This window comes from Oncorhynchus clarkii, chromosome 12 (genome assembly GCF_045791955.1).
Source record: "Oncorhynchus clarkii lewisi isolate Uvic-CL-2024 chromosome 12, UVic_Ocla_1.0, whole genome shotgun sequence".
NCBI lineage: Eukaryota > Metazoa > Chordata > Actinopteri > Salmoniformes > Salmonidae > Oncorhynchus > Oncorhynchus clarkii.
In genome coordinates, this window is record NC_092158.1 from 78,212,424 (window position 1) to 78,234,079 (window position 21,656).

Below are 21,656 nucleotides of genomic sequence, written 5' to 3' on the forward strand. Positions count from 1 at the left end.
ATACCTTACAGTGAAATGCTTACTTACAGGCTCTAACCAATAGTGCAAAAAAGGTATTAGGTGAACAATGGGTAAGTAAAGAAATAAAAGCAACAGTGAAAAATAACAGTAGGGAGGCTATATACAGATACCAGTTAGTCGATCTGATTGAGGTAGTATGTAAATGTAGGTATGTTGAAAGTGACTATATATGAAGAGAGTAGCGTAAAAGTGGTTGGCGGGTGGGGGGACACAATGCAGATAGCCCAACCAACCACTGCTCCCCGCACATTGGTTAACCGGGCTAATTGAGGTAGTGTGTACATGAATGTATAGTTAGTGACTGCATATATGATAAACCGAGTAGCAGCAAAAACTGTTGAAGCCTTTTTGTCCCAGACTTGGCTCTCCGGTACCGCTTGCCATGCAGTAATAGAGAGAAGTCTATGGCTGGGGTCGTTGACAATTTTTAGGGCCTCCCTCTGACACAGCCTGGTGTAGAGGTCCTGGATGGCAGGCAGCTTAGCCCCATTGATGTACTGGGCCGTATGCACTACCATCTGTAGTGCCTTGCGGTCGTTGGCCGAGCAATTGCTGTACCAAGCAGTGATGCAACCATGCTCTCAATGTTGCAGCTGTAGAACCTTTTGAGGATCTCCGGACCCATGCCAAGTGTTTTTAGGTTCCTGAGGGGGAATAGGCTTTGTCGTGCCCTCTTCACGACTGTCTTGGTGTGTTTGGACCATTGTAGTTTGTTGTTGATGTGGACACCAAGGAACTTGAAGCTCTCAACCTGCTCCACTACAGCCCCGTCGATGAGAATGGGGGCGTGCTCGGTCCTCCTTTTCCTGTAGTCCACAATCATCTCCTTAGTCTTGGTTACGTTGAGGGATAGGTTGTTATTCATTCTGGCACCACCCGGCCAGGTCTCTGACCTCCCTATAGGCTGTCTCGTCGGTGATCAGGCTTACCACTGTTGTGTCGTCTGCAAACTTAATGATGGTGTTGGAGTTGTGCCTGGCAATGCAGTCGTGGGTGAACAGGGAGTACAGGAGGGGACTGAGCACGCACCCCTGGGGGGCTCCAGTGTTGCGGATCAGTGTGGAAGATGTGTTACCTACCCTGACCACCTGGGGACGGTGGAAGTCCAGGATCTAGTTGCAGAGGGAGGTGTTTAGTCCCAGGATCCTTAGCTTAGTGATGAACTTTGAGGGGACTATGGTGTTGAACGCTGAGCTGTAGTCAATGAATAGCTTTCTCACATAGGTGTTCCTTTTGTCCAGGTGGGGAAGGGCAGTGTGGAGTGCAATAGAGATTGCATCAGCTGTGGATCTGTTTGGGTGGTATGCAAATTTGACTGGGTCTAGGCTTTCTGGGATGATGGTGTTGATGTGAGCCATGACCAGCCTTTCAAAGCACTTCATGGCTATGGACATGAGTGCTACGGGTCTGTAGTCATTTAGGCAGGTTGCCTTCATGTTCTTGGGCACAGGGACTATGGTGGTCTGCTTGAAACATGTTGGTATTAGACTCCATTAGGGACATGTTAGTTTCAGTGAAGACACCTGCCAGTTGGTCAGCACATGCCTGGAGCACACGTCCTGGTAATCCGTCTGGGCCCGCAGCCTTGTGAATGCTGACCTGTTTAAAGGTCTTACTCACGTCGGCTACGGAGAGCGTGATCACAGTCGTCCGGAACAGCTGATGCTCTCATGCATGCCTCAGTGTTGCATACCTCAGTGTTGCTTGCCTCAAAGCGAGCTTAGAAGTGATTTATTTCTGGTTTCAAAGTCTAGTTCCATGCACTGCTGTAGACATCAAACTGTTATTCCCTGGGGGATCCCTCCCTCTCAACCCTATGTCTCGTCTTTCTGTCCCCCGTCTCTCCCTATCACAGCTGCTCAGAAGGTGTGCCACCTGATGGGCATGAGCGTGACAGACTTCACCCGTGCCATCCTCTCCCCTCGTATCAAGGTGGGCAGGGACTACGTGCAGAAGGCCCAGACCCAGGAACAGGCTGAGTTTGCAGTGGAGGCCCTGGCCAAGGCCACCTACGAGAGGATGTTCCGCTGGCTGGTGATGAGGATCAACAAGGCCCTGGACAAGACCAAGAGACAGGGAGCCTCCTTCATCGGCATCCTGGACATCGCTGGCTTTGAGATCTTTGAGGTAAACTGGAGTGGGGGAAAGACCAACGAGATTACAATGTCTTGAGTAAAGACCCAGAGGGTATATTTGTTTAAAGTGATTTCCTCTTCTCTCGCCATTTCCACTTATCTACAAAGACAGAATGTGGGTGGATGCCTACAGGGAATCTGTTTTCACCTGTCTAGTTCTTTCACATCACTGCAGATTAGGAAAAGGGGACAAATATACACTTGAGCCTCCTAGTTTTTGTTCATGATGGTGAATGTACTTTCTGACTTTCTCTTTCTCCTCTAGCTGAACTCATTTGAGCAGCTGTGCATCAACTACACCAACGAGAAGCTGCAGCAGCTGTTCAACCACACCATGTTCATCCTGGAGCAGGAGGAGTACCAGAGGGAGGGCATCGAGTGGAGCTTCATCGACTTCGGCCTGGACCTGCAGCCCTGCATCGACCTGATTGAGAAGCCTGTGAGTCTACTCCTCTGACCCTTTGTATCTCCCTACCTTTAATCATGTACTGTATACTCCCTTTCTCACTCGCCCTTCCCTGTATGTAACTCCTGGTTAACCTCACTCCTTACAGTCTCATCCCTTTCTCCCAATCCTCTCCCATATCTCTCCACCTGCTACCTCACTTTCTCTCTACTCCTCCCTCCATCTCTTTCAGTTCAGTCCCATGCTATGCTGCACCCCCAGGCTCCCTGGTCTCTGTTTGTAAGCCTTGTTCTCTGCTCTCCCTCAGGCTAGCCCCCCTGGTATCCTGGCCCTTTTGGATGAGGAGTGCTGGTTCCCCAAAGCCACTGACAAGAGCTTTGTGGAGAAGGTCCTGCAGGAGCAGGGCACCCACTCCAAGTTCCACAAGCCCAAGAAACTGAAAGATGAGGCTGACTTCTGCATCATTCACTACGCCGGGAAGGTAAACAGACCAGTAATGAAGGCGAAGCTTAGACTCTGCTTAAACTGTGTGCCCTTGGACATCATGTCACAGGCAAACCTTGTGTAATACTATTGTCTATATATGTTGTGCCGTCTCCTCAGGTGGACTACAAGGCTGATGAGTGGCTGATGAAGAACATGGACCCTCTGAACGACAACGTGGCCACGCTGCTCAACCAGTCCACTGACAAGTTTGTTTCTGAACTGTGGAAGGATGGTGAGTGCAGCCAATGATGAGAGTTAGCAACCAGTAAGAAGAACAGACTTAAGTGGATTAACCTTCATGCGGGAATTGCTGCTATGTTTTCAGTGAAGGGTCTCTTCCTGTCTCATATCCACTTTTCTCTCTCGTCTCGTATCCAATGTCTGGTGTCTGGACCTTTGTTCTTACCTGTTCACTCTCTGTTTTGGTTTCTATCCATCTGTTCCTCTGTATGGCCCATTTTCGTCTGTTATTCTCCCTCTTACTGGGTCTCAGAGGTACAGAGGTCTCAGAGAGCTTATTTTTATCAGCGTTTTCCTTTTCTCCACTCAGATTCAGGTGACTTTTTTTCATTTTCATATTTTCAGTCTCCTTTATTTACTCCAATTCTGCTCATCCTTCTGTTCACACTAATATGAACCTTTCCCTCTTCTCAGCATCAACAGCTTATGTTTTTATCCTGTGCTCATACCCTGTTTTCCCTGTGGCTCAATGTTGATTTATCAGATCTATTTTTATTTTTTTACAAGGGGTTGTAATGACTGCCCCCCCCCCCCCCCCCAGCTCTGTGTGCAGTGAGATCTACTACTTGTTGCTCTTTCATTGGACTCTCCTCTCTCCCTCTGTGTAATAGTGTGGTTTGGGACCCCTGGTGTTGCTCATGGGTACTGCAGCAATGGGTATATACTGCATGGGTTTGGTTCCGTCGTCACCAATAAAAACATGCCCACAAATGCACAGTTTGTCACAACATTGATTTCCACATAGTATGTCGGTTCGCACCACACATTTGACATATTAAGATGGTTGCATAGTGTAAGCAGTTACATGTGTATATATACATACACACACACACACACACACACACACACACTCACTGCATCGAGTTGAGTCTCGTTCTAGTGTGATTCCCTCCTCCCTCACGCTTCACTGGCATTTTGTGACCCCTCTCATTCCCCAAATCCCCCTTCCTACTGTATTTATCCTCTCTGCATTCACCCAGTGTTGTGGTGTCACTGGTTTTGAACCCGTCAGTCATCTCTCTCACCATCGCCCATGGAGAGATGGGATCCCCCCATCGCCATTATAAACTGCTTCATGTGTTTTATGTTGTGGTTTGTTTTCACTGTGTGGAGTTTGCCTGGTTAGATATCCTCAAATGTGAAAGCCTCCTATCTAATGTCACCTTTTCTCCTCTCCTCTTTCTTCTGTCTTCCCCCTCTCAGTGGATCGTATCGTGGGTCTGGATAAGGTTGCAGGGATGTCTGAGATGCCTGGTGCCTTTAAGACCCGTAAGGGCATGTTCCGCACGGTGGGCCAGCTTTACAAGGAGCAGCTGTCCAAGCTCATGGCCACTCTGAGGAACACCAACCCCAACTTCGTCCGCTGCATCATCCCCAACCACGAGAAGAAGGTACCAGTAGATCAACTCCACCAGTGAAAACATCCAAACAATAGTTTCTCTCAAGATGCCATCGAACACAGTACGCAACATAGGCACCTGCAGCTTATGTTAGTGGTGTTGGCAGCTTTTTTAAATTACATATCTAATATGCTTTTCTTCCCTCCCTTACAGGCTGGTAAGCTAGATCCCCACCTGGTTCTGGACCAGCTGAGGTGTAATGGTGTTCTGGAGGGGATCCGTATCTGCAGACAGGGCTTCCCCAACCGCATCGTCTTCCAGGAGTTCAGACAGAGGTACCGTGAACACTCCCATTGTGGCTGTATACAAATGTCTATTTTCACCAGTTCCCCAACTTAACCTCATATTGTTGTTGCATCATGCTGTGTATGTTGCTTTTAGTGAGTTGAGTCCAACTGATGATCCCATGCATATACCTTTTCTCTCTAAGGTATGAGATCCTCACTCCCAACTCCATCCCCAAGGGCTTCATGGATGGCAAACAGGCCTGTGTGCTCATGGTAAGAGAAAGGCATTATATCTTGTTCTAGAACATTGTAACTCATTTAGAATGAAGAGATGAATGTTGTACCTCACCCTCCTGTCAGATCAAAAGCCTGGAGCTGGATCCCAACCTGTTCAGGATTGGTCAGAGTAAGGTGTTCTTCAGGGCTGGAGTGCTGGCTCACCTGGAGGAGGAGAGAGACATGAAGATCACTGACGTCATCATCAGCTTCCAGGCCTGGTGCAGAGGCTACGTGGCCCGCAAGTAAGGAGACCCCCTGACTCCAACTGTCTATCATATGGCTGCAGTGGAAATGTTCTGATGTCTTATAACTGTATTTGGACGATACCAAAGTGTTTCTCGCTCTCTCTCTGCTTGCTCTGCAGGGCCTTTGCCAGGAGACAGCAGCAGCTGACCGCCATGAAGGTGATCCAGAGGAACTGTTCTGCCTACCTCAAACTCAGGAACTGGCAGTGGTGGAGACTCTTCACCAAGGTACACATTATACTTATGCTAATGTTGTTCCTATACAATGCTACACGACTCAGCCAAACCCCCGGGGAATACTGGCGTATAACTGCCTTTTCTCTTCTCCTCTGAACTGTCCCCCTCCCCAGGTGAAGCCCCTGCTGCAGGTGAGCAGGCAGGAGGAGGAGATGCAGGCCAAGGATGATGAGTTGAGCAAGGTGAAGGAGAGGCAGGAGTATGCTGAGATTCAGCTGCAGGAGATGGAGGTCAAACAGCACCAGGTAAGATGGAGGCCCTCCATCACTGAAACAGCCCTGAAGTGACATGTTGATTTTATAATGAAACAATAATTGCTCAAGCTAACTTGAAAATGCATTCATGAACCCGTAACACCATATTGTTTCTGTCTCCCCCAGTTGAGTGCAGAGAAGCAGGCCCTGCAGGAGCAGCTGCAGGCTGAGACAGAGTTGTGTGCCGAGGCTGAGGAGATGAGAGCCCGTCTGGCCGCTAAGAAGCAGGAGCTGGAGGAGATCCTTCATGACCTGGAGGCCAGAGTGGAGGAGGAGGAGGAGAGAGCCACACATCTGCAGACAGAGAAGAAGAAGATGCAGCAGAACATCACGGTGAGGATACACACACAAACCAAGACACTTTGTGTGCAGCATGGCAGGTACACACTGTACTAACTCTTTCCCCTCCTGTGTGTGTGTGTGTGTGTAGGACCTGGAGCAGCAGTTGGATGAGGAGGAGGCTGCCAGGCAGAGGCTGCAGCTGGAGAAGGTGACCACAGACTCCAAGCTGAAGAAGATTGAGGAGGACGTCATGGTTCTTGAAGACCAGAACAACAAACTCATGAAGGTCCGTATACAACCAATGGGCAGACAGGTGTGTGGATGGATACAATTATGTTGTGAACTCCTGGTTGTGTGTGTCCCACAGGAGAAAAAGCTAATGGAGGAGCGTATCTCTGAGTTCACCTCTAACCTGACTGAGGAGGAGGAGAAGTCCAAGAGCCTTCAGAAACTCAAGAACAAACACGAGGCCATGATCACTGACCTAGAGGGTAGGTGGAGCACACACACCATGTTGACCAAGTTGCTCTTATTTCCTCAACACGTTCTCCTTCTCTATTAGACCGCCTGCGCAGGGAGGAGAAAGGCCGTCAGGAGCTGGAGAAGAACCGGCGTAAGCTGGAGGGAGATTCTACTGATCTCCTTGACCAGATAGCTGAGCTGCAGGCCCAGATCGCTGAGCTCCGCGCCCAGCTGGCCAAGAAGGAGGAGGAGCTGCAGGCAGCCCTGGCCAGGTGGATCTCTACAAGATCTCTGCAATCACATACATACATAGTGGCTTTAGTGTGATCACTCTGTAAATTGTATTTTCGTGGCATAATGAATGTTATAACTCCCATTTTCCCTCTCCTCCCCTCAGGATTGAGGAGGAGGCAGCCCAGAAGAACTTGGCCCAAAAGAAGATCCGGGAGATGGAAGCCCAGCTCTCTGAGCTGCAGGAGGACCTGGAGCTAGAGAGGGCCGCACGCACCAAGGCTGAGAAGAACCGCAGGGACCTGGGAGAGGAGCTGGAGGCCCTCAAGACTGAGCTGGAGGACACACTGGACTCCACTGCTGCCCAGCAAGAGCTCAGGTACTGACACCCGGAGGAGATCAGTTACATAGTCGGCTACTGTGTTTCAATGAAACTGGTTTATTGTGAAATAAGATGATGCATAGTGGATGCTATTTAAATGCCTTCATGTTGACCTTCTAGAAAAATGATTTCATGAGTTGATGACAGTTCTCAGACTCTCAAATTCCTTTATTTTCCTTGTTTCCCAGTATTTAGCTTAGCGTACAATCTGACAATTTCCAATTCCTTCTTTCCTTCATTTCTCTACTTCTGTCTGTCAGGACAAAGCGTGAGACTGAGGTGAACCAGCTCAAGAAGGTTCTAGAGGATGAAGCCAAGGTCCACGAGCAGCAGGTGGTGGAGATGAGACTGAAACATAGCCAGGCCTTTGACGAGCTCAACGAGCAACTGGAGCAGGCCAAGCGAGTGAGTTATTTTATATATACACACACACACACACATACGCGCCCCCCCCCCCCCTCAAGATTTCCTGTGTATTACAGCATCTCTACATGCACTGACCCCTGGTGTTCTGCCCTCCCCTAACAGAACAAGGTGTCGGTGGACAAGACTAAGCAGGCCCTGGAGAGTGAGCGTAACGAGCTGGCCATTGAGCTGCAGACCCTGATGCAGGGGAAGGGAGACTCTGAGCACCGCAGGAAGAAGGCAGAGGGCCAGGTCCAAGAGCTACAGGTCAAACACGGAGAGAGCGAGCGCCAGAGGATCGAGCTGGCAGAGAGAGTGGCCAAGATGCAGGTACAGTACTATTAATCTCCTTTCAGGTATGATTTGGAGCATATGGCCTGTACACTAGCTGGAAGGCCCATGTTGACTATTGTTCTTGTGTTCCTCCCCAGGCTGAGTTGGAGACGGTCAATGGCTTGCTCAGTGAGGTGGAGGGTAAGTCCATCAAAGCGTCCAAGGACTGCTCTTCTGTGGAGTCTCAGCTGCAGGATGTGCAGGTATAGTACTCCATAGACGACAACAGATCCAAGTATTCAATATTGCACTAGTTTTGTCATGGTTGTAAAAGCTCAGTCATTAAGCTGCTATAACTGTGCCGGTCTTTCTCTTCTACCTACAGGAGCTGCTCCAGGAGGAGACTCGTCAGAAGCTGTCCATGGGCACTCGTCTGCGTCAGCTGGAGGATGAACAGAACACTCTGAGAGAACAGCTGGAGGAGGAGGAGGAGGGCAAGAGGAATGTGGAGAAGCAGCTGCTCACCGTGCAGGCTCAGGTATACACACGTACAGCAACATACACCTTAAAATTGGATTGGTGCAAATGTGCTATTAGAACATTTTTGTTCAACACATCACTAGAACCATAAACCGCACCACAGAATGTTTGAGTGACAAGCGGTGTTCCCCTATAGCTGGCAGAGATTAAGAAGAAGTCTGAGCAGGAGGCGGGCTGTCTGGAGAGCGCGGAGGAGGGGAAGAAGAGGCTGCAGAGGGACCTGGAAGGGCTCGGCCAGCGGATGGAGGAGAAGTGCAGTGCCTTTGAGAAACTGGACAAGACCAAGACTCGTCTGCAGCAGGAGCTGGACGACATGGTGGTGGACCAGGACCACCTCAGACAGATCGTAACCAACCTGGAGAAGAAGCAGAAGAAGTTTGACCAGGTTAGTTGTAACACTAGCTAGGTTTCCATCCAATTTGTGACAGATTTTCATGCAAATATTCAAAACTCTGCATAAAAACAATATATGCATTTTACCAGCAGAGATGTTTCCATCAAATTGACTTGTTGTGAATCAAAGGCTGTACGTGACGACGTAGTGCACATAAAAATAACTTTTGTGGGTAAATTCCCATGTACCGAGGGGGAAAAAATATATGTTAAATGGGTTTTCCTAATTTTGGGGGGGATGTTCTACAACGAATGTGCCCGCTCTGGCCTTGATACGGGCGCTTTAGCCAACAGCTCGCCGATACAGTGCGGGTAAGCTACCTACAAAAGGTTATTATGGACAGTTAAGATTTTTATTTGTTAAACGGCAGACAAGCATTGACCATGTCACCGGAATAAGGCCCTCTATATTTATTGGAAAGGAGCATCAAGCTCATTACTATGTACTTTCACCACCCTGTGAAATTCATCCCAACTTACTTCATCTAACCTAGTAAACTGCTTTCCCGAGTCGTAGTGGGAGGACCTCACGTCATTGCGTTACTCCAAGTTTACTTTGATATGATGGTTACTATATCAATATTTGTGCATAAAGGCATTTCACCATTTCTCGCATAATTCATTTTAGACACAAAAAGATCACATTTTGTCTAGTGTATTTTGAGTTGTCGACAGATTTGCTGTTTCCATCAGGCCTGTCACTTTTTTCCCTTTTTAAAAATGATTTTCCTTATACCACACATGTACTTTACTCGCTTAAAGGTTCTAGGAAACCTGGTTACTGTCCACAATTCACTCAAACTGGGGGGTAAACTACTTGGAAGGGTTGATTCTGAAGATCCATAACTATTAGGGAAAAATCTGGGTCTTGAAGTGTAGTATGACATTCCTCCATTTTACTTCTAGATGCTGGCTGAGGAGAAGACCATCTCATGCCGCTATGCTGAGGAGAGGGACAAGGCTGAGGCTGAGGCCAGGGAAAAGGAGACCCGGGCCCTGGCTCTGACCCGCGAGCTGGAATCCCTCATTGACATGAAGGACGAGATGGACCGCGCCAACAAGCTTCTCCGTGCTGAGATGGAGGACCTGGTCTCCTCCAAGGATGACGTTGGCAAGAGTGTAAGACAGCCTAGTGTCAAATCTTTTTTTTTGTGGGGGGTGTTCTAGGAAGAAATGAATTCAAATCCTCTGTTTTCATACGGGTCCCAAAGTCCTATTTCTCATCACAATCTCCACTGTTCTCCTTCAGGTACATGAGCTGGAGAAGTCCAAGCGTGGCATGGAGCAGCAGCTGGAGGAGATGAGAACTCAGCTGGAGGAGCTGGAGGACGAGCTGCAGGCCACGGAGGACGCCAAGCTGCGTCTGGAGGTCAACATGCAGGCCATGAAGGCCCAATACGAGAGAGACCTGGCAGGACGAGATGAGATGGGCGAGGAGAAGAAGAGACAGCTGGTCAAACAGGTACACTAGTAGCTACAGGTGTAACTTTGTATGTAGTGGTTTCTTACTGTGTTATGTCCATTGCATGATGGGACATGTAGTCCAGTGATTGAAAGCTTGAATCGCTCTGGTCTTCAGGTGCGGGAGATGGAGTTGGAGTTGGAGGATGAGAGGAAGCAGCGCTCTGTTGCCGTGGCAGCCCGTAAGAAGCTGGAGCTGGACCTGAAGGAGCTGGAGGCAGCCATCGACATGGCCAACAAGAACCGTGATGAGGCCCTCAAACAGCTTAAGAAGCTCCAGGTAACAACCAATTAAATTATCACCAGCTTCTGACTATAGTATACCATGACCACCACCATACCATGACCACATTCTACTCTAATCAAGATGCATTCAGATGGTGAATAGTTTGCTTGAAATATGCTTTGAACCTCTCCCTCTCCACCAGGCCCAGATGAAGGAGCTTCTGAGGGAGCTGGAGGACACTCGTATGTCCAGAGATGAGATCATGGCCCAGGCCAAGGAGAACGAGAAGAAGCTCAAGAGCATGGAGGCTGACATGATCCAGATGACCGAGGTCAGTCTGCGCTGCTGCCCCTCACCTAAGCATCTCACACTAGTCTCTCGTTTTATTCTCAACTAACACCTCGTCCTCCCAAACAATACAAAACCTACTACTAGGTCTTTATAAATTTCTGTGAAACTGTATTTGCACTTAACTCAAACTTTTTTGCACAAATCCTCCACTGAAATCATGATTAATGTGGAAAGTTAGTTATGAGAACTTATCTCAAGTTAGGATTTGTCCCACTCCCACGCACACACTTTGGTTCTGCCACACTCCATCCCCCCAGGAGCTGGCTTCTGCAGAGCGTGTGAAGAGACAGGCCCAGCAAGAGCGAGACGAGCTGCAGGATGAGATCAACAACCAGGCCGCCAAGAAGTAGGAACCATTTTCAAAAGCTTTCATAACCTACTGTTTATCTCTGCTTCTAATGACCCAAATGTCTATCCCTTGTTCTCTCCCCATCTTTCTTTCCCACCTTTCCTCTTCCCCTCAGTGCTCTTATTGCGGAGGAGAAAAGGAGACTGGAGGCTCGTATTGCACAGCTAGAGGAGGAGCTGGAGGAGGAGCAGTGTAACACTGAGCTGGTCAACGATAGGCTGAAGAGAGCTCTGCTGCAGGTAGGACAGCCAAGGACGGCAAGTGACTTTCATGCCCCATGTGTACAGACTGGGATAGTGTACTTCTAATGATAAGGTGAGTCAGGCAGTTTAACCCCCTGTCTCTGTCAGACTGACCAGATGACTGTGGAGCTGACGGCAGAGCGCAGTACCTCCCAGCGCCTGGAGGGGGCCCGCTCCCAGCTGGAGCGCCAGAATAAGGAGCTGAAGCTGAAGCTGCAGGAGCTGGAGGGAACCGTGAAGTCCAAGTACAAGGCCACTATTGCCGCCCTGGAGGCCAAGATCGCCCAGCTGGAGGAGCAGGTGGACATCGAGACCAGGTGAGGGGGTCTGAGCCGGACCTTAGACCACCTGCATCCTCATTCAGAACCCACATCTCATGTGCTCTCCATAATGCATAAAATGACCGGAATTGCAGCATGGGTGAGATCAGATGGTGAAAATCCCACAAGCCAAGTAGACGTTTCAGCCTGTCCATTTGACCCAAATGTATGTTTCCACAGGGAGAGGCAGCAGGCGTCCAAGCTGGTGCGCCGCACAGAGAAGAAGCTAAAGGAGGTCGTCCTCGCGGTGGACGACGAGAGACGCAACACAGAGCAGTACAAAGACCAGGTCAGGACTCAAACAAGTTTCAACACAAGCCCAACAGCTTTACACCAGTAAACTTAGTCTCTATTTTCCCCTGTGTGATTCTATTTTGAATGTATGTGAATGATTTAATGGAGTACATTTATATAAAGCTTTCACACTAGATCTCTTTGTACTTTACATTGTCTTGGATCTCAACCTATCCACCACCTATATGTAGCATCCACCTTGGTACTTGATGCTAATGCTTGTGTGTGTGTACGCAGTCGGACAAGCTGAACTCTCGTATGAAGCAGTTGAAGAGGCAGCTTGAGGAGTCTGAGGAGGAGGCCCAGAGAGCCAACGCCAACCGCAGGAAACTGCAAAGGGAGCTGGAGGACGCCACTGAGTCAGCCGACGCCATGAACCGTGAGGTCAGCACCCTCAAGAGCAAGCTCAGGTACGTACACATCACCCAACCGGACTAAATGCTGATGCACTGAACTCGGTTGTAAATGAAGCCGTCTGTACTAGCACCCTACACAGCATACTTGCATTTACAATGTATGTATCAAACTCATTCCCTCTGCTACATTACTGATCATGTATCCTCAGAGGGCCTCCATGGTATGTGCTGTGCCTCTGTCACGATCTCTCTGCCCTAATCACTGATCTCTACCGTCTCTGTTCCAGGCGTGGGGACCTCCCCTTCACCATGCGCCGCATTGTCAGCCGCGCAGGCATTGAGAGCGATGAGGAGAGCGAGCCCAAGAGCGAGACCCTCGAGCCCAAGACTGAATGAACAGCCACAGTGTTCCCTGCTGTCCATAGGATGGAACTGCAACAGTCATACACAACACACACAAACCCACACATACCACATAAAGTACACTTAGAGGGACACAAACATCATGATACTGTATGATTTAGAGGCAGTAAATATACTTCACAGCCAGACCTCAGTCTCTCTTTAATAAGAGACTTGACAATCTCTGTACACTTGTATTCCATATAAGCCAATACAACAGTACTTCAGACAATTGCCATACTGACATAACTCATATGAACTTGTGGGTCAAATTTATTTTCTCTTGCTTCATTCTCTGGGAAAAAAATTAAAATGAATGATATTTTTGTAAGGAAACATTCCATTAGAAATAGTCCTGTTTTGGGGATCTTTTTCTAACTGAAGCAAGAACGAACGAAAGAAATATAAATGAAGAAGGATTACTCGAGGGGACCAAAGTAATATCGCAATCTATAGATTTGTATTTTATGCTATAGTTTTTATAATGGTTAAGTATGAAAGTACTACACATCTATGGCTCTTGCTCGCTCTCACCTCAGTTTATAATGGAGGTTTATGTGCTCAATTGTACCGTATTAATTTAGCTGCGTATAGTACTTAAAACATGAATATGCTATTGGGCTTAAGAAAACGATACAACTATAGACACACACGAAACACACACAGAATTGGAGAATTTGATTTGTGCCAAATTGTCTTATTTTTGCACTGAGATTTAGGACTCTGGATTAGAAATGATAGTCAACTGCATTTGTGCATTAAATGAAGACATTGATAGACAGATGCACCTCAAACAAGAAAAGACTAATTCAGAGAAACTGCAGGCTCCTGCAGGCTCCTCTGTATTCATGCCAACACACACTAAAGCCTCAGTCAAATTCTACTGTTCAAGGTTGTTTTTTCCTGGATCCAGGTATTGACTTTTTTATATGCATTTCTTTACTATCAATGTTTTTATTGATGCGCAGGGCGACGGTTACGGGGTGGTGGGGTACTTTATTACTCACAAACGCTGTATTCTCAGAGCTCTGCTTTGCAGGGTATATGGGTGGTGGGGTACTTTATTACTCACAAACGCTGTATTCTCAGAGCACTGCTTTGCAGGGTATAGGGGTGGTGGGGTACTTTATTACTCACGAACGCTGTATTCTCAGAGCACTGCTTTGCAGGGTATAGGGGTGGTTGAACAGAATAAAGCATGTTGGGATGAGTGGGACGTTGTTACATTCTGCAGCTCTGTAGTCTTAACACATCACATGATATCCTGATGGTATCTTTACTCTGACAGAAAGATTGGGAAGATGACTCCCTGTTGAAATGCCTGGCCAGGTGTTTATCCCATGTATTTAAGGGATGGGGTGATGTAGATGAGTGAATGTGCTTTAGGTCTGGTTGAACTGACCCCTGCAGGCTGTGCTCAGGGTTGCCTTTTTTGCTCACACTGCTGGGAAGTGAGAGGAATTTGTTATTAATGATGGATAACAGACAAAGGATCACTCTCTTTCTCTCGCACTTGGAAGCAAAAAAGAAAAGAGAAAATAAATCTCAATTTTGTACCGTCATTTTCTCTGCAGCTCTGAAATTAAATCTTGAGTTGTGTATTGTTGGTATTATTGCAATAAAGATGGCTTTCTAAACTGCAACCATTTGACTCCTGAGAATTTTTATATCCATAAAAGGGCAATCAGCAGTTACTACCCCCACCCCCCTCCCCCCAAAAAATTGTACCTTGCTACATTTATTTTACATATTGTTTCTTAATTAAAGAAAACAACTTACAAATTCCTTATGAGCTTAGTTCAAAGTTAAATGTCGTCAAATGGCCTCGAAACATGGTTAAAATTTTTATCATGGATGGTTAGTCCTTGCATCCATAGCTTTGTCTATGAATTTGAGTGGTTACATTCCTCCAGCCCCATCCCTCATCTGTTTACTGAAACGGGCTGGGATTTCGAGTTGATGTGTCTACTGCTGATTGTCGCTTTAAACTGGCAATACACTAGACTATCTGATCTAATATTGTCCTGTAGTCTTTATTTTTTTAGTAACGTGATCTCAGACATGACCACAAGAGGACAGTCTTGACTCTGAAAAAAATCCCAGTTGAAATGGTTCCCCAGGACAAACGGCATAACAAAGCAAGTCTCAACCGGTTTAAACAGAATATTGCACACGGATGGACAGATTTGGGTGAGAACTGAATGTCGTTTGTATATTGTGTTAATTCAACGGCCTATTGTAAGCTACACTATTTCAGCGAATGGCCCTTACGTGTTAATCATTGTTTAATCAAATAATTACAGATGCCTGTTTCTGTTGATTACATCTTTTGTCCATTCTCAAGTTCAATGCTTTGCTCTATACATTTATAAATGTGAGTTTCTATTCTCGTTATGCACGTTTTGTAACTAACTTGTCTTCGGATTGTGTTCTCATTCTAATTAATTGAAATAGTATTAGACGTACGATTTTCGGTATAAATGTTTTGTTGGACTGGGAAACGCTTCTGACAACTATCCTGTTCATGATTGTTAGGGTTTTGTATTAGAGCTTACTATTCGTTGATTCTGGTACTTTCAAATTGGAAACTCAGAGCTCATGTTTCCAAGTCAGAGTTTCCTAGTGCCGACTAGCACGAGAACGAGGCATAAACGCCTAAATAACTGCGTGGGAATCCTGAGATGCGTATAGTTCCAAAGAAGATCACTGTAGGCCTCTGTTTAACATGATTGAAAATTATCTAGTGTGAGACCTGTGATAAATGTTGCTAATTTTTGTTAAAATTAATATAAATATTTTGTAATTACCTTGAATGTTAGTCGACATGTACATTAGAGGTTGACATGGGAGTGCAAATTCATTCCTGTCCGTCTTTCCTGTGCTATCCTGATTCTGCAACAGTTCTATAACCCCGGATCATCATCACTTCTATTCCAGTTCCGTGCTAAGTTTTGGCTGAATGAGTGTGCACTTAGTCATTTGGCGATGTATTTGTTACATTAACAATAGTCATTCATTGTATTAATCTGTTTCAATGTATATAATGTGTGCTGAGTCACTTGACTCAATCACAAAATCAGTCACATTGATGTATGCCGATTGAGATGTCTGTCTGTACCCATTTAAAGTAATGTCTTGAAATGACAGAACATATTCCATAAAAAAATGTATATCAAGATTTAAGGGTCTGGATTCTGGACACATTAAAAACAGTCCTGGACTAAAAAGCACTTTCAAACTTAATTTGTCCTCCTGTGCCTCCTCAAAAAGTATTGAGAGCATGAGGTTTCAGGCCCCCCCTCCACATATACACACATGTTCACATCACACACAGAGACATATACACATACTCACACAGATGTGCACACACACACATGAGAAACATGTGCAGCGTGATCAGGGTGTATGTAATGCTAATGTGCTAGGTGGTGATCTTTTGATTAGTTAATAAGGAACTGTGTGTCTTAAATGGGAACCATAGTGTGTGTCAGGTGATTCCTACATTGGGTTTGTGCTGTGGTGAGTGCCCCAACCCCTCAGTGGATCAATCAGAGGCAGTGCAGCTCTCCAGTATCTGCTGTAAGGGACACACTGTATCAACATTGCAAAACACCCGTGCTTTAAGTTACAGCCTGTAACATTCTATATCAGTTTTGAAAGGTTATTCTGTCTGTTATGTAATGGATTGTGCAGCTGAAATGCCCTTTCTTGAAATCTTCACTTGTAATCTCTTGTGCAGGAGCGTTTGGAAAAGTTGAATGGACAGGGGCAGAGTAAGGACTGAGAAAGTGATTAAAAAAGACAAAAGAGGATTTTGATCATACAAGGACAACATTATTGGATTGGAATTTATTCTCAACTTTCAAAATAACCATGGAACTGTCTCTGGTGAGTGGGATTTTTATAGATAATTTAGTATTTGATCCATAATGAAAGTCTGAAGGACAATAATTCTAGAGTAACTTCAGTGACGGTTGTACATGTACTGTACTGTGAATAGCTGAGTATGTTTTCTTGATGTGGTTATAATATTTAATATCTCAGTTAAGATTTCACATGCATTTTATGTCAGGCTGTGATTTTGGATCAGGGTCACCCAGGACTACTTTCTCAATCCAGCCCCTATGTTAATCACATTACCATTCTGTGACATAGTTGATTGACCCAGTTGTCCTTACCCCTCCTCTAACCTGATGGGAGTTTCAGTACACTTTCATACTATGCACTTTCTCAGGCTGTTCTATAATATTCAATGTTTTCAAGTTCTCTATTGTCCTCTGCCCTGAAGTAGGTCAAACTCCGGTGTGCCACCTTAAATCTTCATAGACATGCCAAACAAGTGAGCAAGGCTTTGCCAAGCCTCCCCTGTGCCAACACTGCCATTGGTCAGCAAGCACTGTTGGTGGGCTGTTGCCATAGCACCCTCATTAAGGGAGGGGCAGGGACATGTTGAGAAAGTGTGGGTTTCAAGTCCCAGTGAAAGAGTACAGGTTGTCAATGTTACATCACAGTACAGGAACTACCATTCATTTACCAGAGCTTCAAGTCATTTACCAGAGCTGAGGACATTGAAATGTACTAGAATTCATGCCCAGTGATAAGGAAATAAAAGCACTTTTACACTAGTTCTAGAGCAGCACATACCCTAAGAACATACACTCTAGAATGTAAACCGTGATAAGTTGTTTTATGGAAGCCAGAACATACAAAAACATGGGCATGCGCTCATACACACACACACACACTGACATTTACAATGTATGACGCATGGCATTTTGCAGAGATGTGCATTAGCTGGAAGCAGAAATATGAGGGGTAGAGTAGGAGAAGCAGCATTGAGAGGTTGTGTGAGAGAGAGAGTGGAAACATACGCCAGTGGATTAAGCTGCTTTGTGAAGGGAAACTGAGGAAAGCTTACAGAGAAGTGAAGAGAAGGATGGAGGCTTTTGCCCTGACAACCCACCACAGTTCATAACAGCTTAGCCAGAGAGGGGAAGAAAACGGACAAATGCAGGAAAAACAGGATCAGCCACGGAAAAGTAGCCCGGGGAAGGTAGGGATGTGTGCTGTAGGAGGGATGTGTGTGTTGTTTTGTATATTGTGTGTGTGGCGTTGTATTTTTTTTGTCTGTAATGACAGCATGTGAAAATTGGAGTGACTGGGTATGGAGTATATGATGCTTTTTCTGCAGCCATCCAGTTCTTTGTTGATGTTTGTGTTGGCAGATTGTTTAAAGAACTAAGCATGCCAATTATGATAATGCATTATAACACTTACTTGATGTAGGGTGACACTTGCAGGGAGGGGAATAGTGTGCGTGTTTATGGGTTGGTGCATCTTAGTTTTTCAATGGAGAGTCCTTGCCCTTTTGCCTGTTCTCTTTGTGGTCCCATGTTAATTTACACACAATTTTTCAATCATTGCTTTGTGTTGTAATCACTCATATTCTTGAGTCTGAATGTTTGTATTTACTACTTGTGTGGGTATTTATGTAATGTGAATTACTGTAGCGAGTGTATGTGCATTTGTCCTATTTCCCAGGACCCACTCTGCCTGGTGCTTTCCATCGTAAACAATCATAAGTCCCATCGTGCTTTGGGCTCTCGCTGAATAGCACTCTACCATGACTGGTGTGTGATCGGTGTTATCACTCTCCCTTCCTCCCCTCTCTGCTTGTCTCTCCCTTCAGGGTCACCCGGCTCTCAAAGCCTTTATGTGTGGCTCTCTCAGTGGAACATGCTCCACCCTGCTCTTCCAGCCTCTGGACCTGGTCAAGACCCGTCTGCAGACCCTTCACAGCAACATGCAGCCTGGGTGAGTAGCCTTCAGCTGGCTCAGTCAACACCTCTACAGCATAGTCTACACTTCCACATAGTAATCAGGTGAGGTTACATTTGTAGTAAGTTTTCTGGCTCTAGATTACAGTTTTGTCCTAGACCATGAGACCAACTAGCATTGCATTACTCTATTGACTTGCCTCATTGACTAAGCAATATTGTAGATCTGAACATTGAGAGTCCAAAGAGTCATAAAACTCATGCTGATTCCACATGGCCTGTATGCTAGTACCAATTAAATGTCACGTCAGCTATTTTGAAATGAAGCGTAGTTGCAAGACACTTAAAAATAACTTTTAGGTCGTTTCATAGGACGTGTTAATATGGCTTTCTCTCTCTCTTACGCTCTTTCAGTTCAGCAAGAGTGGGGATGGTGACTGTGTTCTTAAGTGTTGTACGGACAGAGAAGCTCATAGGACTTTGGAAGGGGGTCTCACCAGTAAGTTGGCCTCTCTTTATGATCAGTAATATAAATAGAAACACATCAATTGTGTTGAATCTGTGGGTTGAGTATATGACTCTGACAGTATGTCTGCTCTGCTTCCTCCTCCAGTCATTTGTGAGGACCATCCCCGGCGTAGGGATCTACTTCAGCACCTACTACTCTCTGAAGCAGCACTACCTCCTGGAGCAGGGCCCCGGGGCCATGGAGTCTGTGCTGCTGGGAGCTGGGGCCAGGACTGTGGCAGGGGTCTGCATGCTACCTGTCACTGTCCTTAAGGCTCGCTTTGAGGTATGTTCAGGTAGAGAGACGTAGGGAGGGGCAGGAAGGAAAAGATCAATACTTTTCTATATACTGTATGATTACAGTAACTATGTGAGTACTGTTTAATGTGTGGGTGTTTACTGTAGTGTCTGTTGTTTCAGAGTGGCAGGTATACCTACGTGAGCGTGGCAGGGGCTTTGCGCAGTGTGTGTCAAACAGAGGGACCCAGAGCTCTGTTCTCAGGGCTGACCGCCACCCTCCTCAGAGATGCTCCCTTCTCAGGCCTCTATGTCATGTTCTACAGCCAGGGCAAGAAGACTCTGCCACAGGGTCAGTATCAGAACACCACACTAATGCTCAACACTAGTATTTGTTTCACTAGTGTGCGATCACTTTGAAGTGTCAGTATGGGGACGCCGATGACATAAACATGGAGCAGTAGTATTGGTTACACTAGAAGCCACATTTGATAACTTTGACGTATCTGTCTCAATGTGAATTGTCTGGTGTGGAGTGGAATTTATAGTGTCTCTCTGTTTCTTCCTCCCAGAGATAAGCACGTCTCCCTACGCGGCCCTGGCTAACTTCAGCTGTGGGATTCTGGCCGGGGTCCTGGCTTCCCTAGTCACCCAGCCAGCTGACGTGGTCAAAACCCATGTCCAAGTCAGCCCACATCTGTACAGGAGGACTGCAGACGCTGTGCGATACATTTACAATGTAACTATCTCTCTGGGTGTTTTATTAAATACAGTGTTGTTACTATGCTTAGGGCAATAGCACTGTTATAATATACTTATGTTGTTCTTATATGGGTCAGGCTAAACTGTTGTCTGTATGTGTTTATATGCTGACCTTATATGCTGACCTCTAGCCTGCAAACAGTGTCACGCTATGTAATAAAACATCAGGGTTGATTTATAGTAGTTGACATATGCCATTCTTTCTCTCCGTCTCTCAGGAGCACGGGTTTCAAGGGTTCTTCCGGGGTGGGGTGCCACGTTCTCTGAGGAGGACCATGATTGCTGCCATGGCATGGACGGTGTATGAACAGATGATGGCCCGCATGGGGCTCAAGTCCTGAGGAGGGATGACAAAAAAGAGGGATGACAAGAAGAAGGGATGACAAGTCCTGAAGAGAGAGAATTAAATGAGGAACGTGTGGACCGAGGAAGAGAGTGAAAGTCAAGTCACCGAGGACAAACCAGTACAGTGAGGAGCGCCCTGGAAGGCACTGCTGTGTTTGTGTCTTAAGGCTGCCTAGTTGTGAGTGTGTGCCAATGGACTTCTTCACTGACATACAGTATTCTGCCATAACATTATTAACACATTGCAAAGATATGATACCTCAAGGACTGGTATCCATACTTTGACAGAAAGATGAGGACTAGTAGTTTTATTAAAATGTCTGTATATTTGAATGGATTGCAATAGTTTTGCATTGCACAATATTGTCTGTCATCATTGTATGTGAGGCTACACCAAACAAGACTTTCATTTATTATTCTACTGGGCTACTTTCAAAATTCCATATTGCACTATAAGTCGTAAGATATTGTTGGTCCCTAACTAGCCACTGTACTCCCAGCCACACTGACTGTTAAACTATTCTAGGCTTTAGATATATATCCCACTGTAGAATTCTACAATGTTAGGTACCTGTTTTCTCTAGACTTTAGCACAACTTGTATCTGCTTGTCTTTAAATTGAAGGTAAAGAACACCAATTGCTTAACATACTGATATTTAGCTGGAAATGCACTTTAACCACTTCCGTAATCTAAAACCCTGGAGTGTCTCATGCTGCAGTGAGTCTGCCTGCCTTCCCTTTGTGCCAAACTAATGCCACTGTTCTAAGTTATTATTCTGGTAGAGATGTTGTAACATAATAAGCTTTGCTTGCTGTCCATTTGAGCTGTATATTTGATTTGCCTTAGAAGGGTATTATAATTGTTCATGTTTTCATATTTGATATAATTTATTACTGTTTATTGTAATGGTGAATAATTATGCAGGTGTGTTGAAGAGAACATTTTACTTTTTTTTAAATGTAAAAAATGTATTAAAAAAAACATAAAATTATATAATACAACATGAGTCTGCTAATATTCATTATATAAGGCATTTGCTTTGTGTCTCATGTATCCCATTACACCTCTTTTTCTCCCTTTTCTCTTTCCTTTCTCTCTCCACACTGTGAAACAACAGAAAGTGACAT

The 21,656-nt window shown here is 45.8% G+C and overlaps 2 protein-coding genes across 6 annotated transcripts in view; both read left to right on the forward strand.

Moving 5' to 3' along the window:
* The window catches only part of LOC139421387 (myosin-9-like), a 34,994-nt gene extending 20,452 nt beyond the window's left edge, over positions 1-14,542 (forward strand). For 2 of the 4 annotated variants that reach the window (XR_011635617.1, XR_011635616.1), the window contains 31 exons: positions 1,877-2,148; positions 2,422-2,595; positions 2,870-3,043; positions 3,166-3,280; positions 4,492-4,679; positions 4,842-4,963; positions 5,119-5,188; positions 5,276-5,436; positions 5,559-5,667; positions 5,790-5,921; positions 6,057-6,263; positions 6,361-6,498; positions 6,580-6,703; positions 6,775-6,946; positions 7,072-7,284; positions 7,548-7,692; positions 7,816-8,022; positions 8,124-8,228; positions 8,351-8,503; positions 8,642-8,890; positions 9,805-10,017; positions 10,148-10,360; positions 10,478-10,639; positions 10,788-10,916; positions 11,194-11,282; positions 11,401-11,524; positions 11,636-11,844; positions 12,028-12,136; positions 12,379-12,551; positions 12,785-13,939; positions 14,004-14,542. Coding sequence is in view for 2 of the 4 variants with exons in the window: in XM_071172239.1 (XP_071028340.1) it covers positions 1,877-2,148; positions 2,422-2,595; positions 2,870-3,043; positions 3,166-3,280; positions 4,492-4,679; positions 4,842-4,963; positions 5,119-5,188; positions 5,276-5,436; positions 5,559-5,667; positions 5,790-5,921; positions 6,057-6,263; positions 6,361-6,498; positions 6,580-6,703; positions 6,775-6,946; positions 7,072-7,284; positions 7,548-7,692; positions 7,816-8,022; positions 8,124-8,228; positions 8,351-8,503; positions 8,642-8,890; positions 9,805-10,017; positions 10,148-10,360; positions 10,478-10,639; positions 10,788-10,916; positions 11,194-11,282; positions 11,401-11,524; positions 11,636-11,844; positions 12,028-12,136; positions 12,379-12,551; positions 12,785-12,893 (4,760 nt within the window). In the remaining 2 variants the exon portion in view is untranslated. Of the gene's footprint in view, positions 1-1,876; positions 2,149-2,421; positions 2,596-2,869; positions 3,044-3,165; positions 3,281-4,491; positions 4,680-4,841; positions 4,964-5,118; positions 5,189-5,275; positions 5,437-5,558; positions 5,668-5,789; positions 5,922-6,056; positions 6,264-6,360; positions 6,499-6,579; positions 6,704-6,774; positions 6,947-7,071; positions 7,285-7,547; positions 7,693-7,815; positions 8,023-8,123; positions 8,229-8,350; positions 8,504-8,641; positions 8,891-9,804; positions 10,018-10,147; positions 10,361-10,477; positions 10,640-10,787; positions 10,917-11,193; positions 11,283-11,400; positions 11,525-11,635; positions 11,845-12,027; positions 12,137-12,378; positions 12,552-12,784 lie in introns of all 4 variants that reach the window. The other 2 variants (XM_071172239.1, XM_071172238.1) reach the window with 1 other exon arrangement.
* A 459-nt stretch (positions 14,543-15,001) lies between these two features.
* LOC139421388 (mitochondrial glycine transporter B-like) lies at positions 15,002-21,530 on the forward strand. Of its 2 annotated transcripts, none has more exons than XM_071172240.1 (8): positions 15,002-15,089; positions 16,639-16,787; positions 18,589-18,713; positions 19,091-19,175; positions 19,290-19,469; positions 19,604-19,772; positions 19,993-20,159; positions 20,401-21,530. In XM_071172240.1, exons 2-8 carry the CDS (start codon positions 16,773-16,775, stop codon positions 20,521-20,523), a joined length of 864 nt encoding a protein of 287 aa, XP_071028341.1. In that variant the 5' UTR covers positions 15,002-15,089; positions 16,639-16,772; the 3' UTR covers positions 20,524-21,530. The 2 variants fall into 2 exon arrangements, with proteins under 2 accessions (XP_071028341.1, XP_071028342.1); XM_071172241.1 differs by lacking the exon at positions 15,002-15,089 and adding an exon at positions 16,413-16,478.
* The last annotated feature ends 126 nt before the right edge of the window (positions 21,531-21,656 follow it).

Coding starts and splice junctions, on each gene's coding strand:
- LOC139421388 (XM_071172240.1), top strand. Junction 19,176..19,289: donor TTTGGAAGGGGGTCTCACCA/GTAAGTTGGCCT, acceptor TTCCTCCTCCAG/TCATTTGTGAGGACCATCCC. Junction 19,470..19,603: donor TCCTTAAGGCTCGCTTTGAG/GTATGTTCAGGT, acceptor CTGTTGTTTCAG/AGTGGCAGGTATACCTACGT.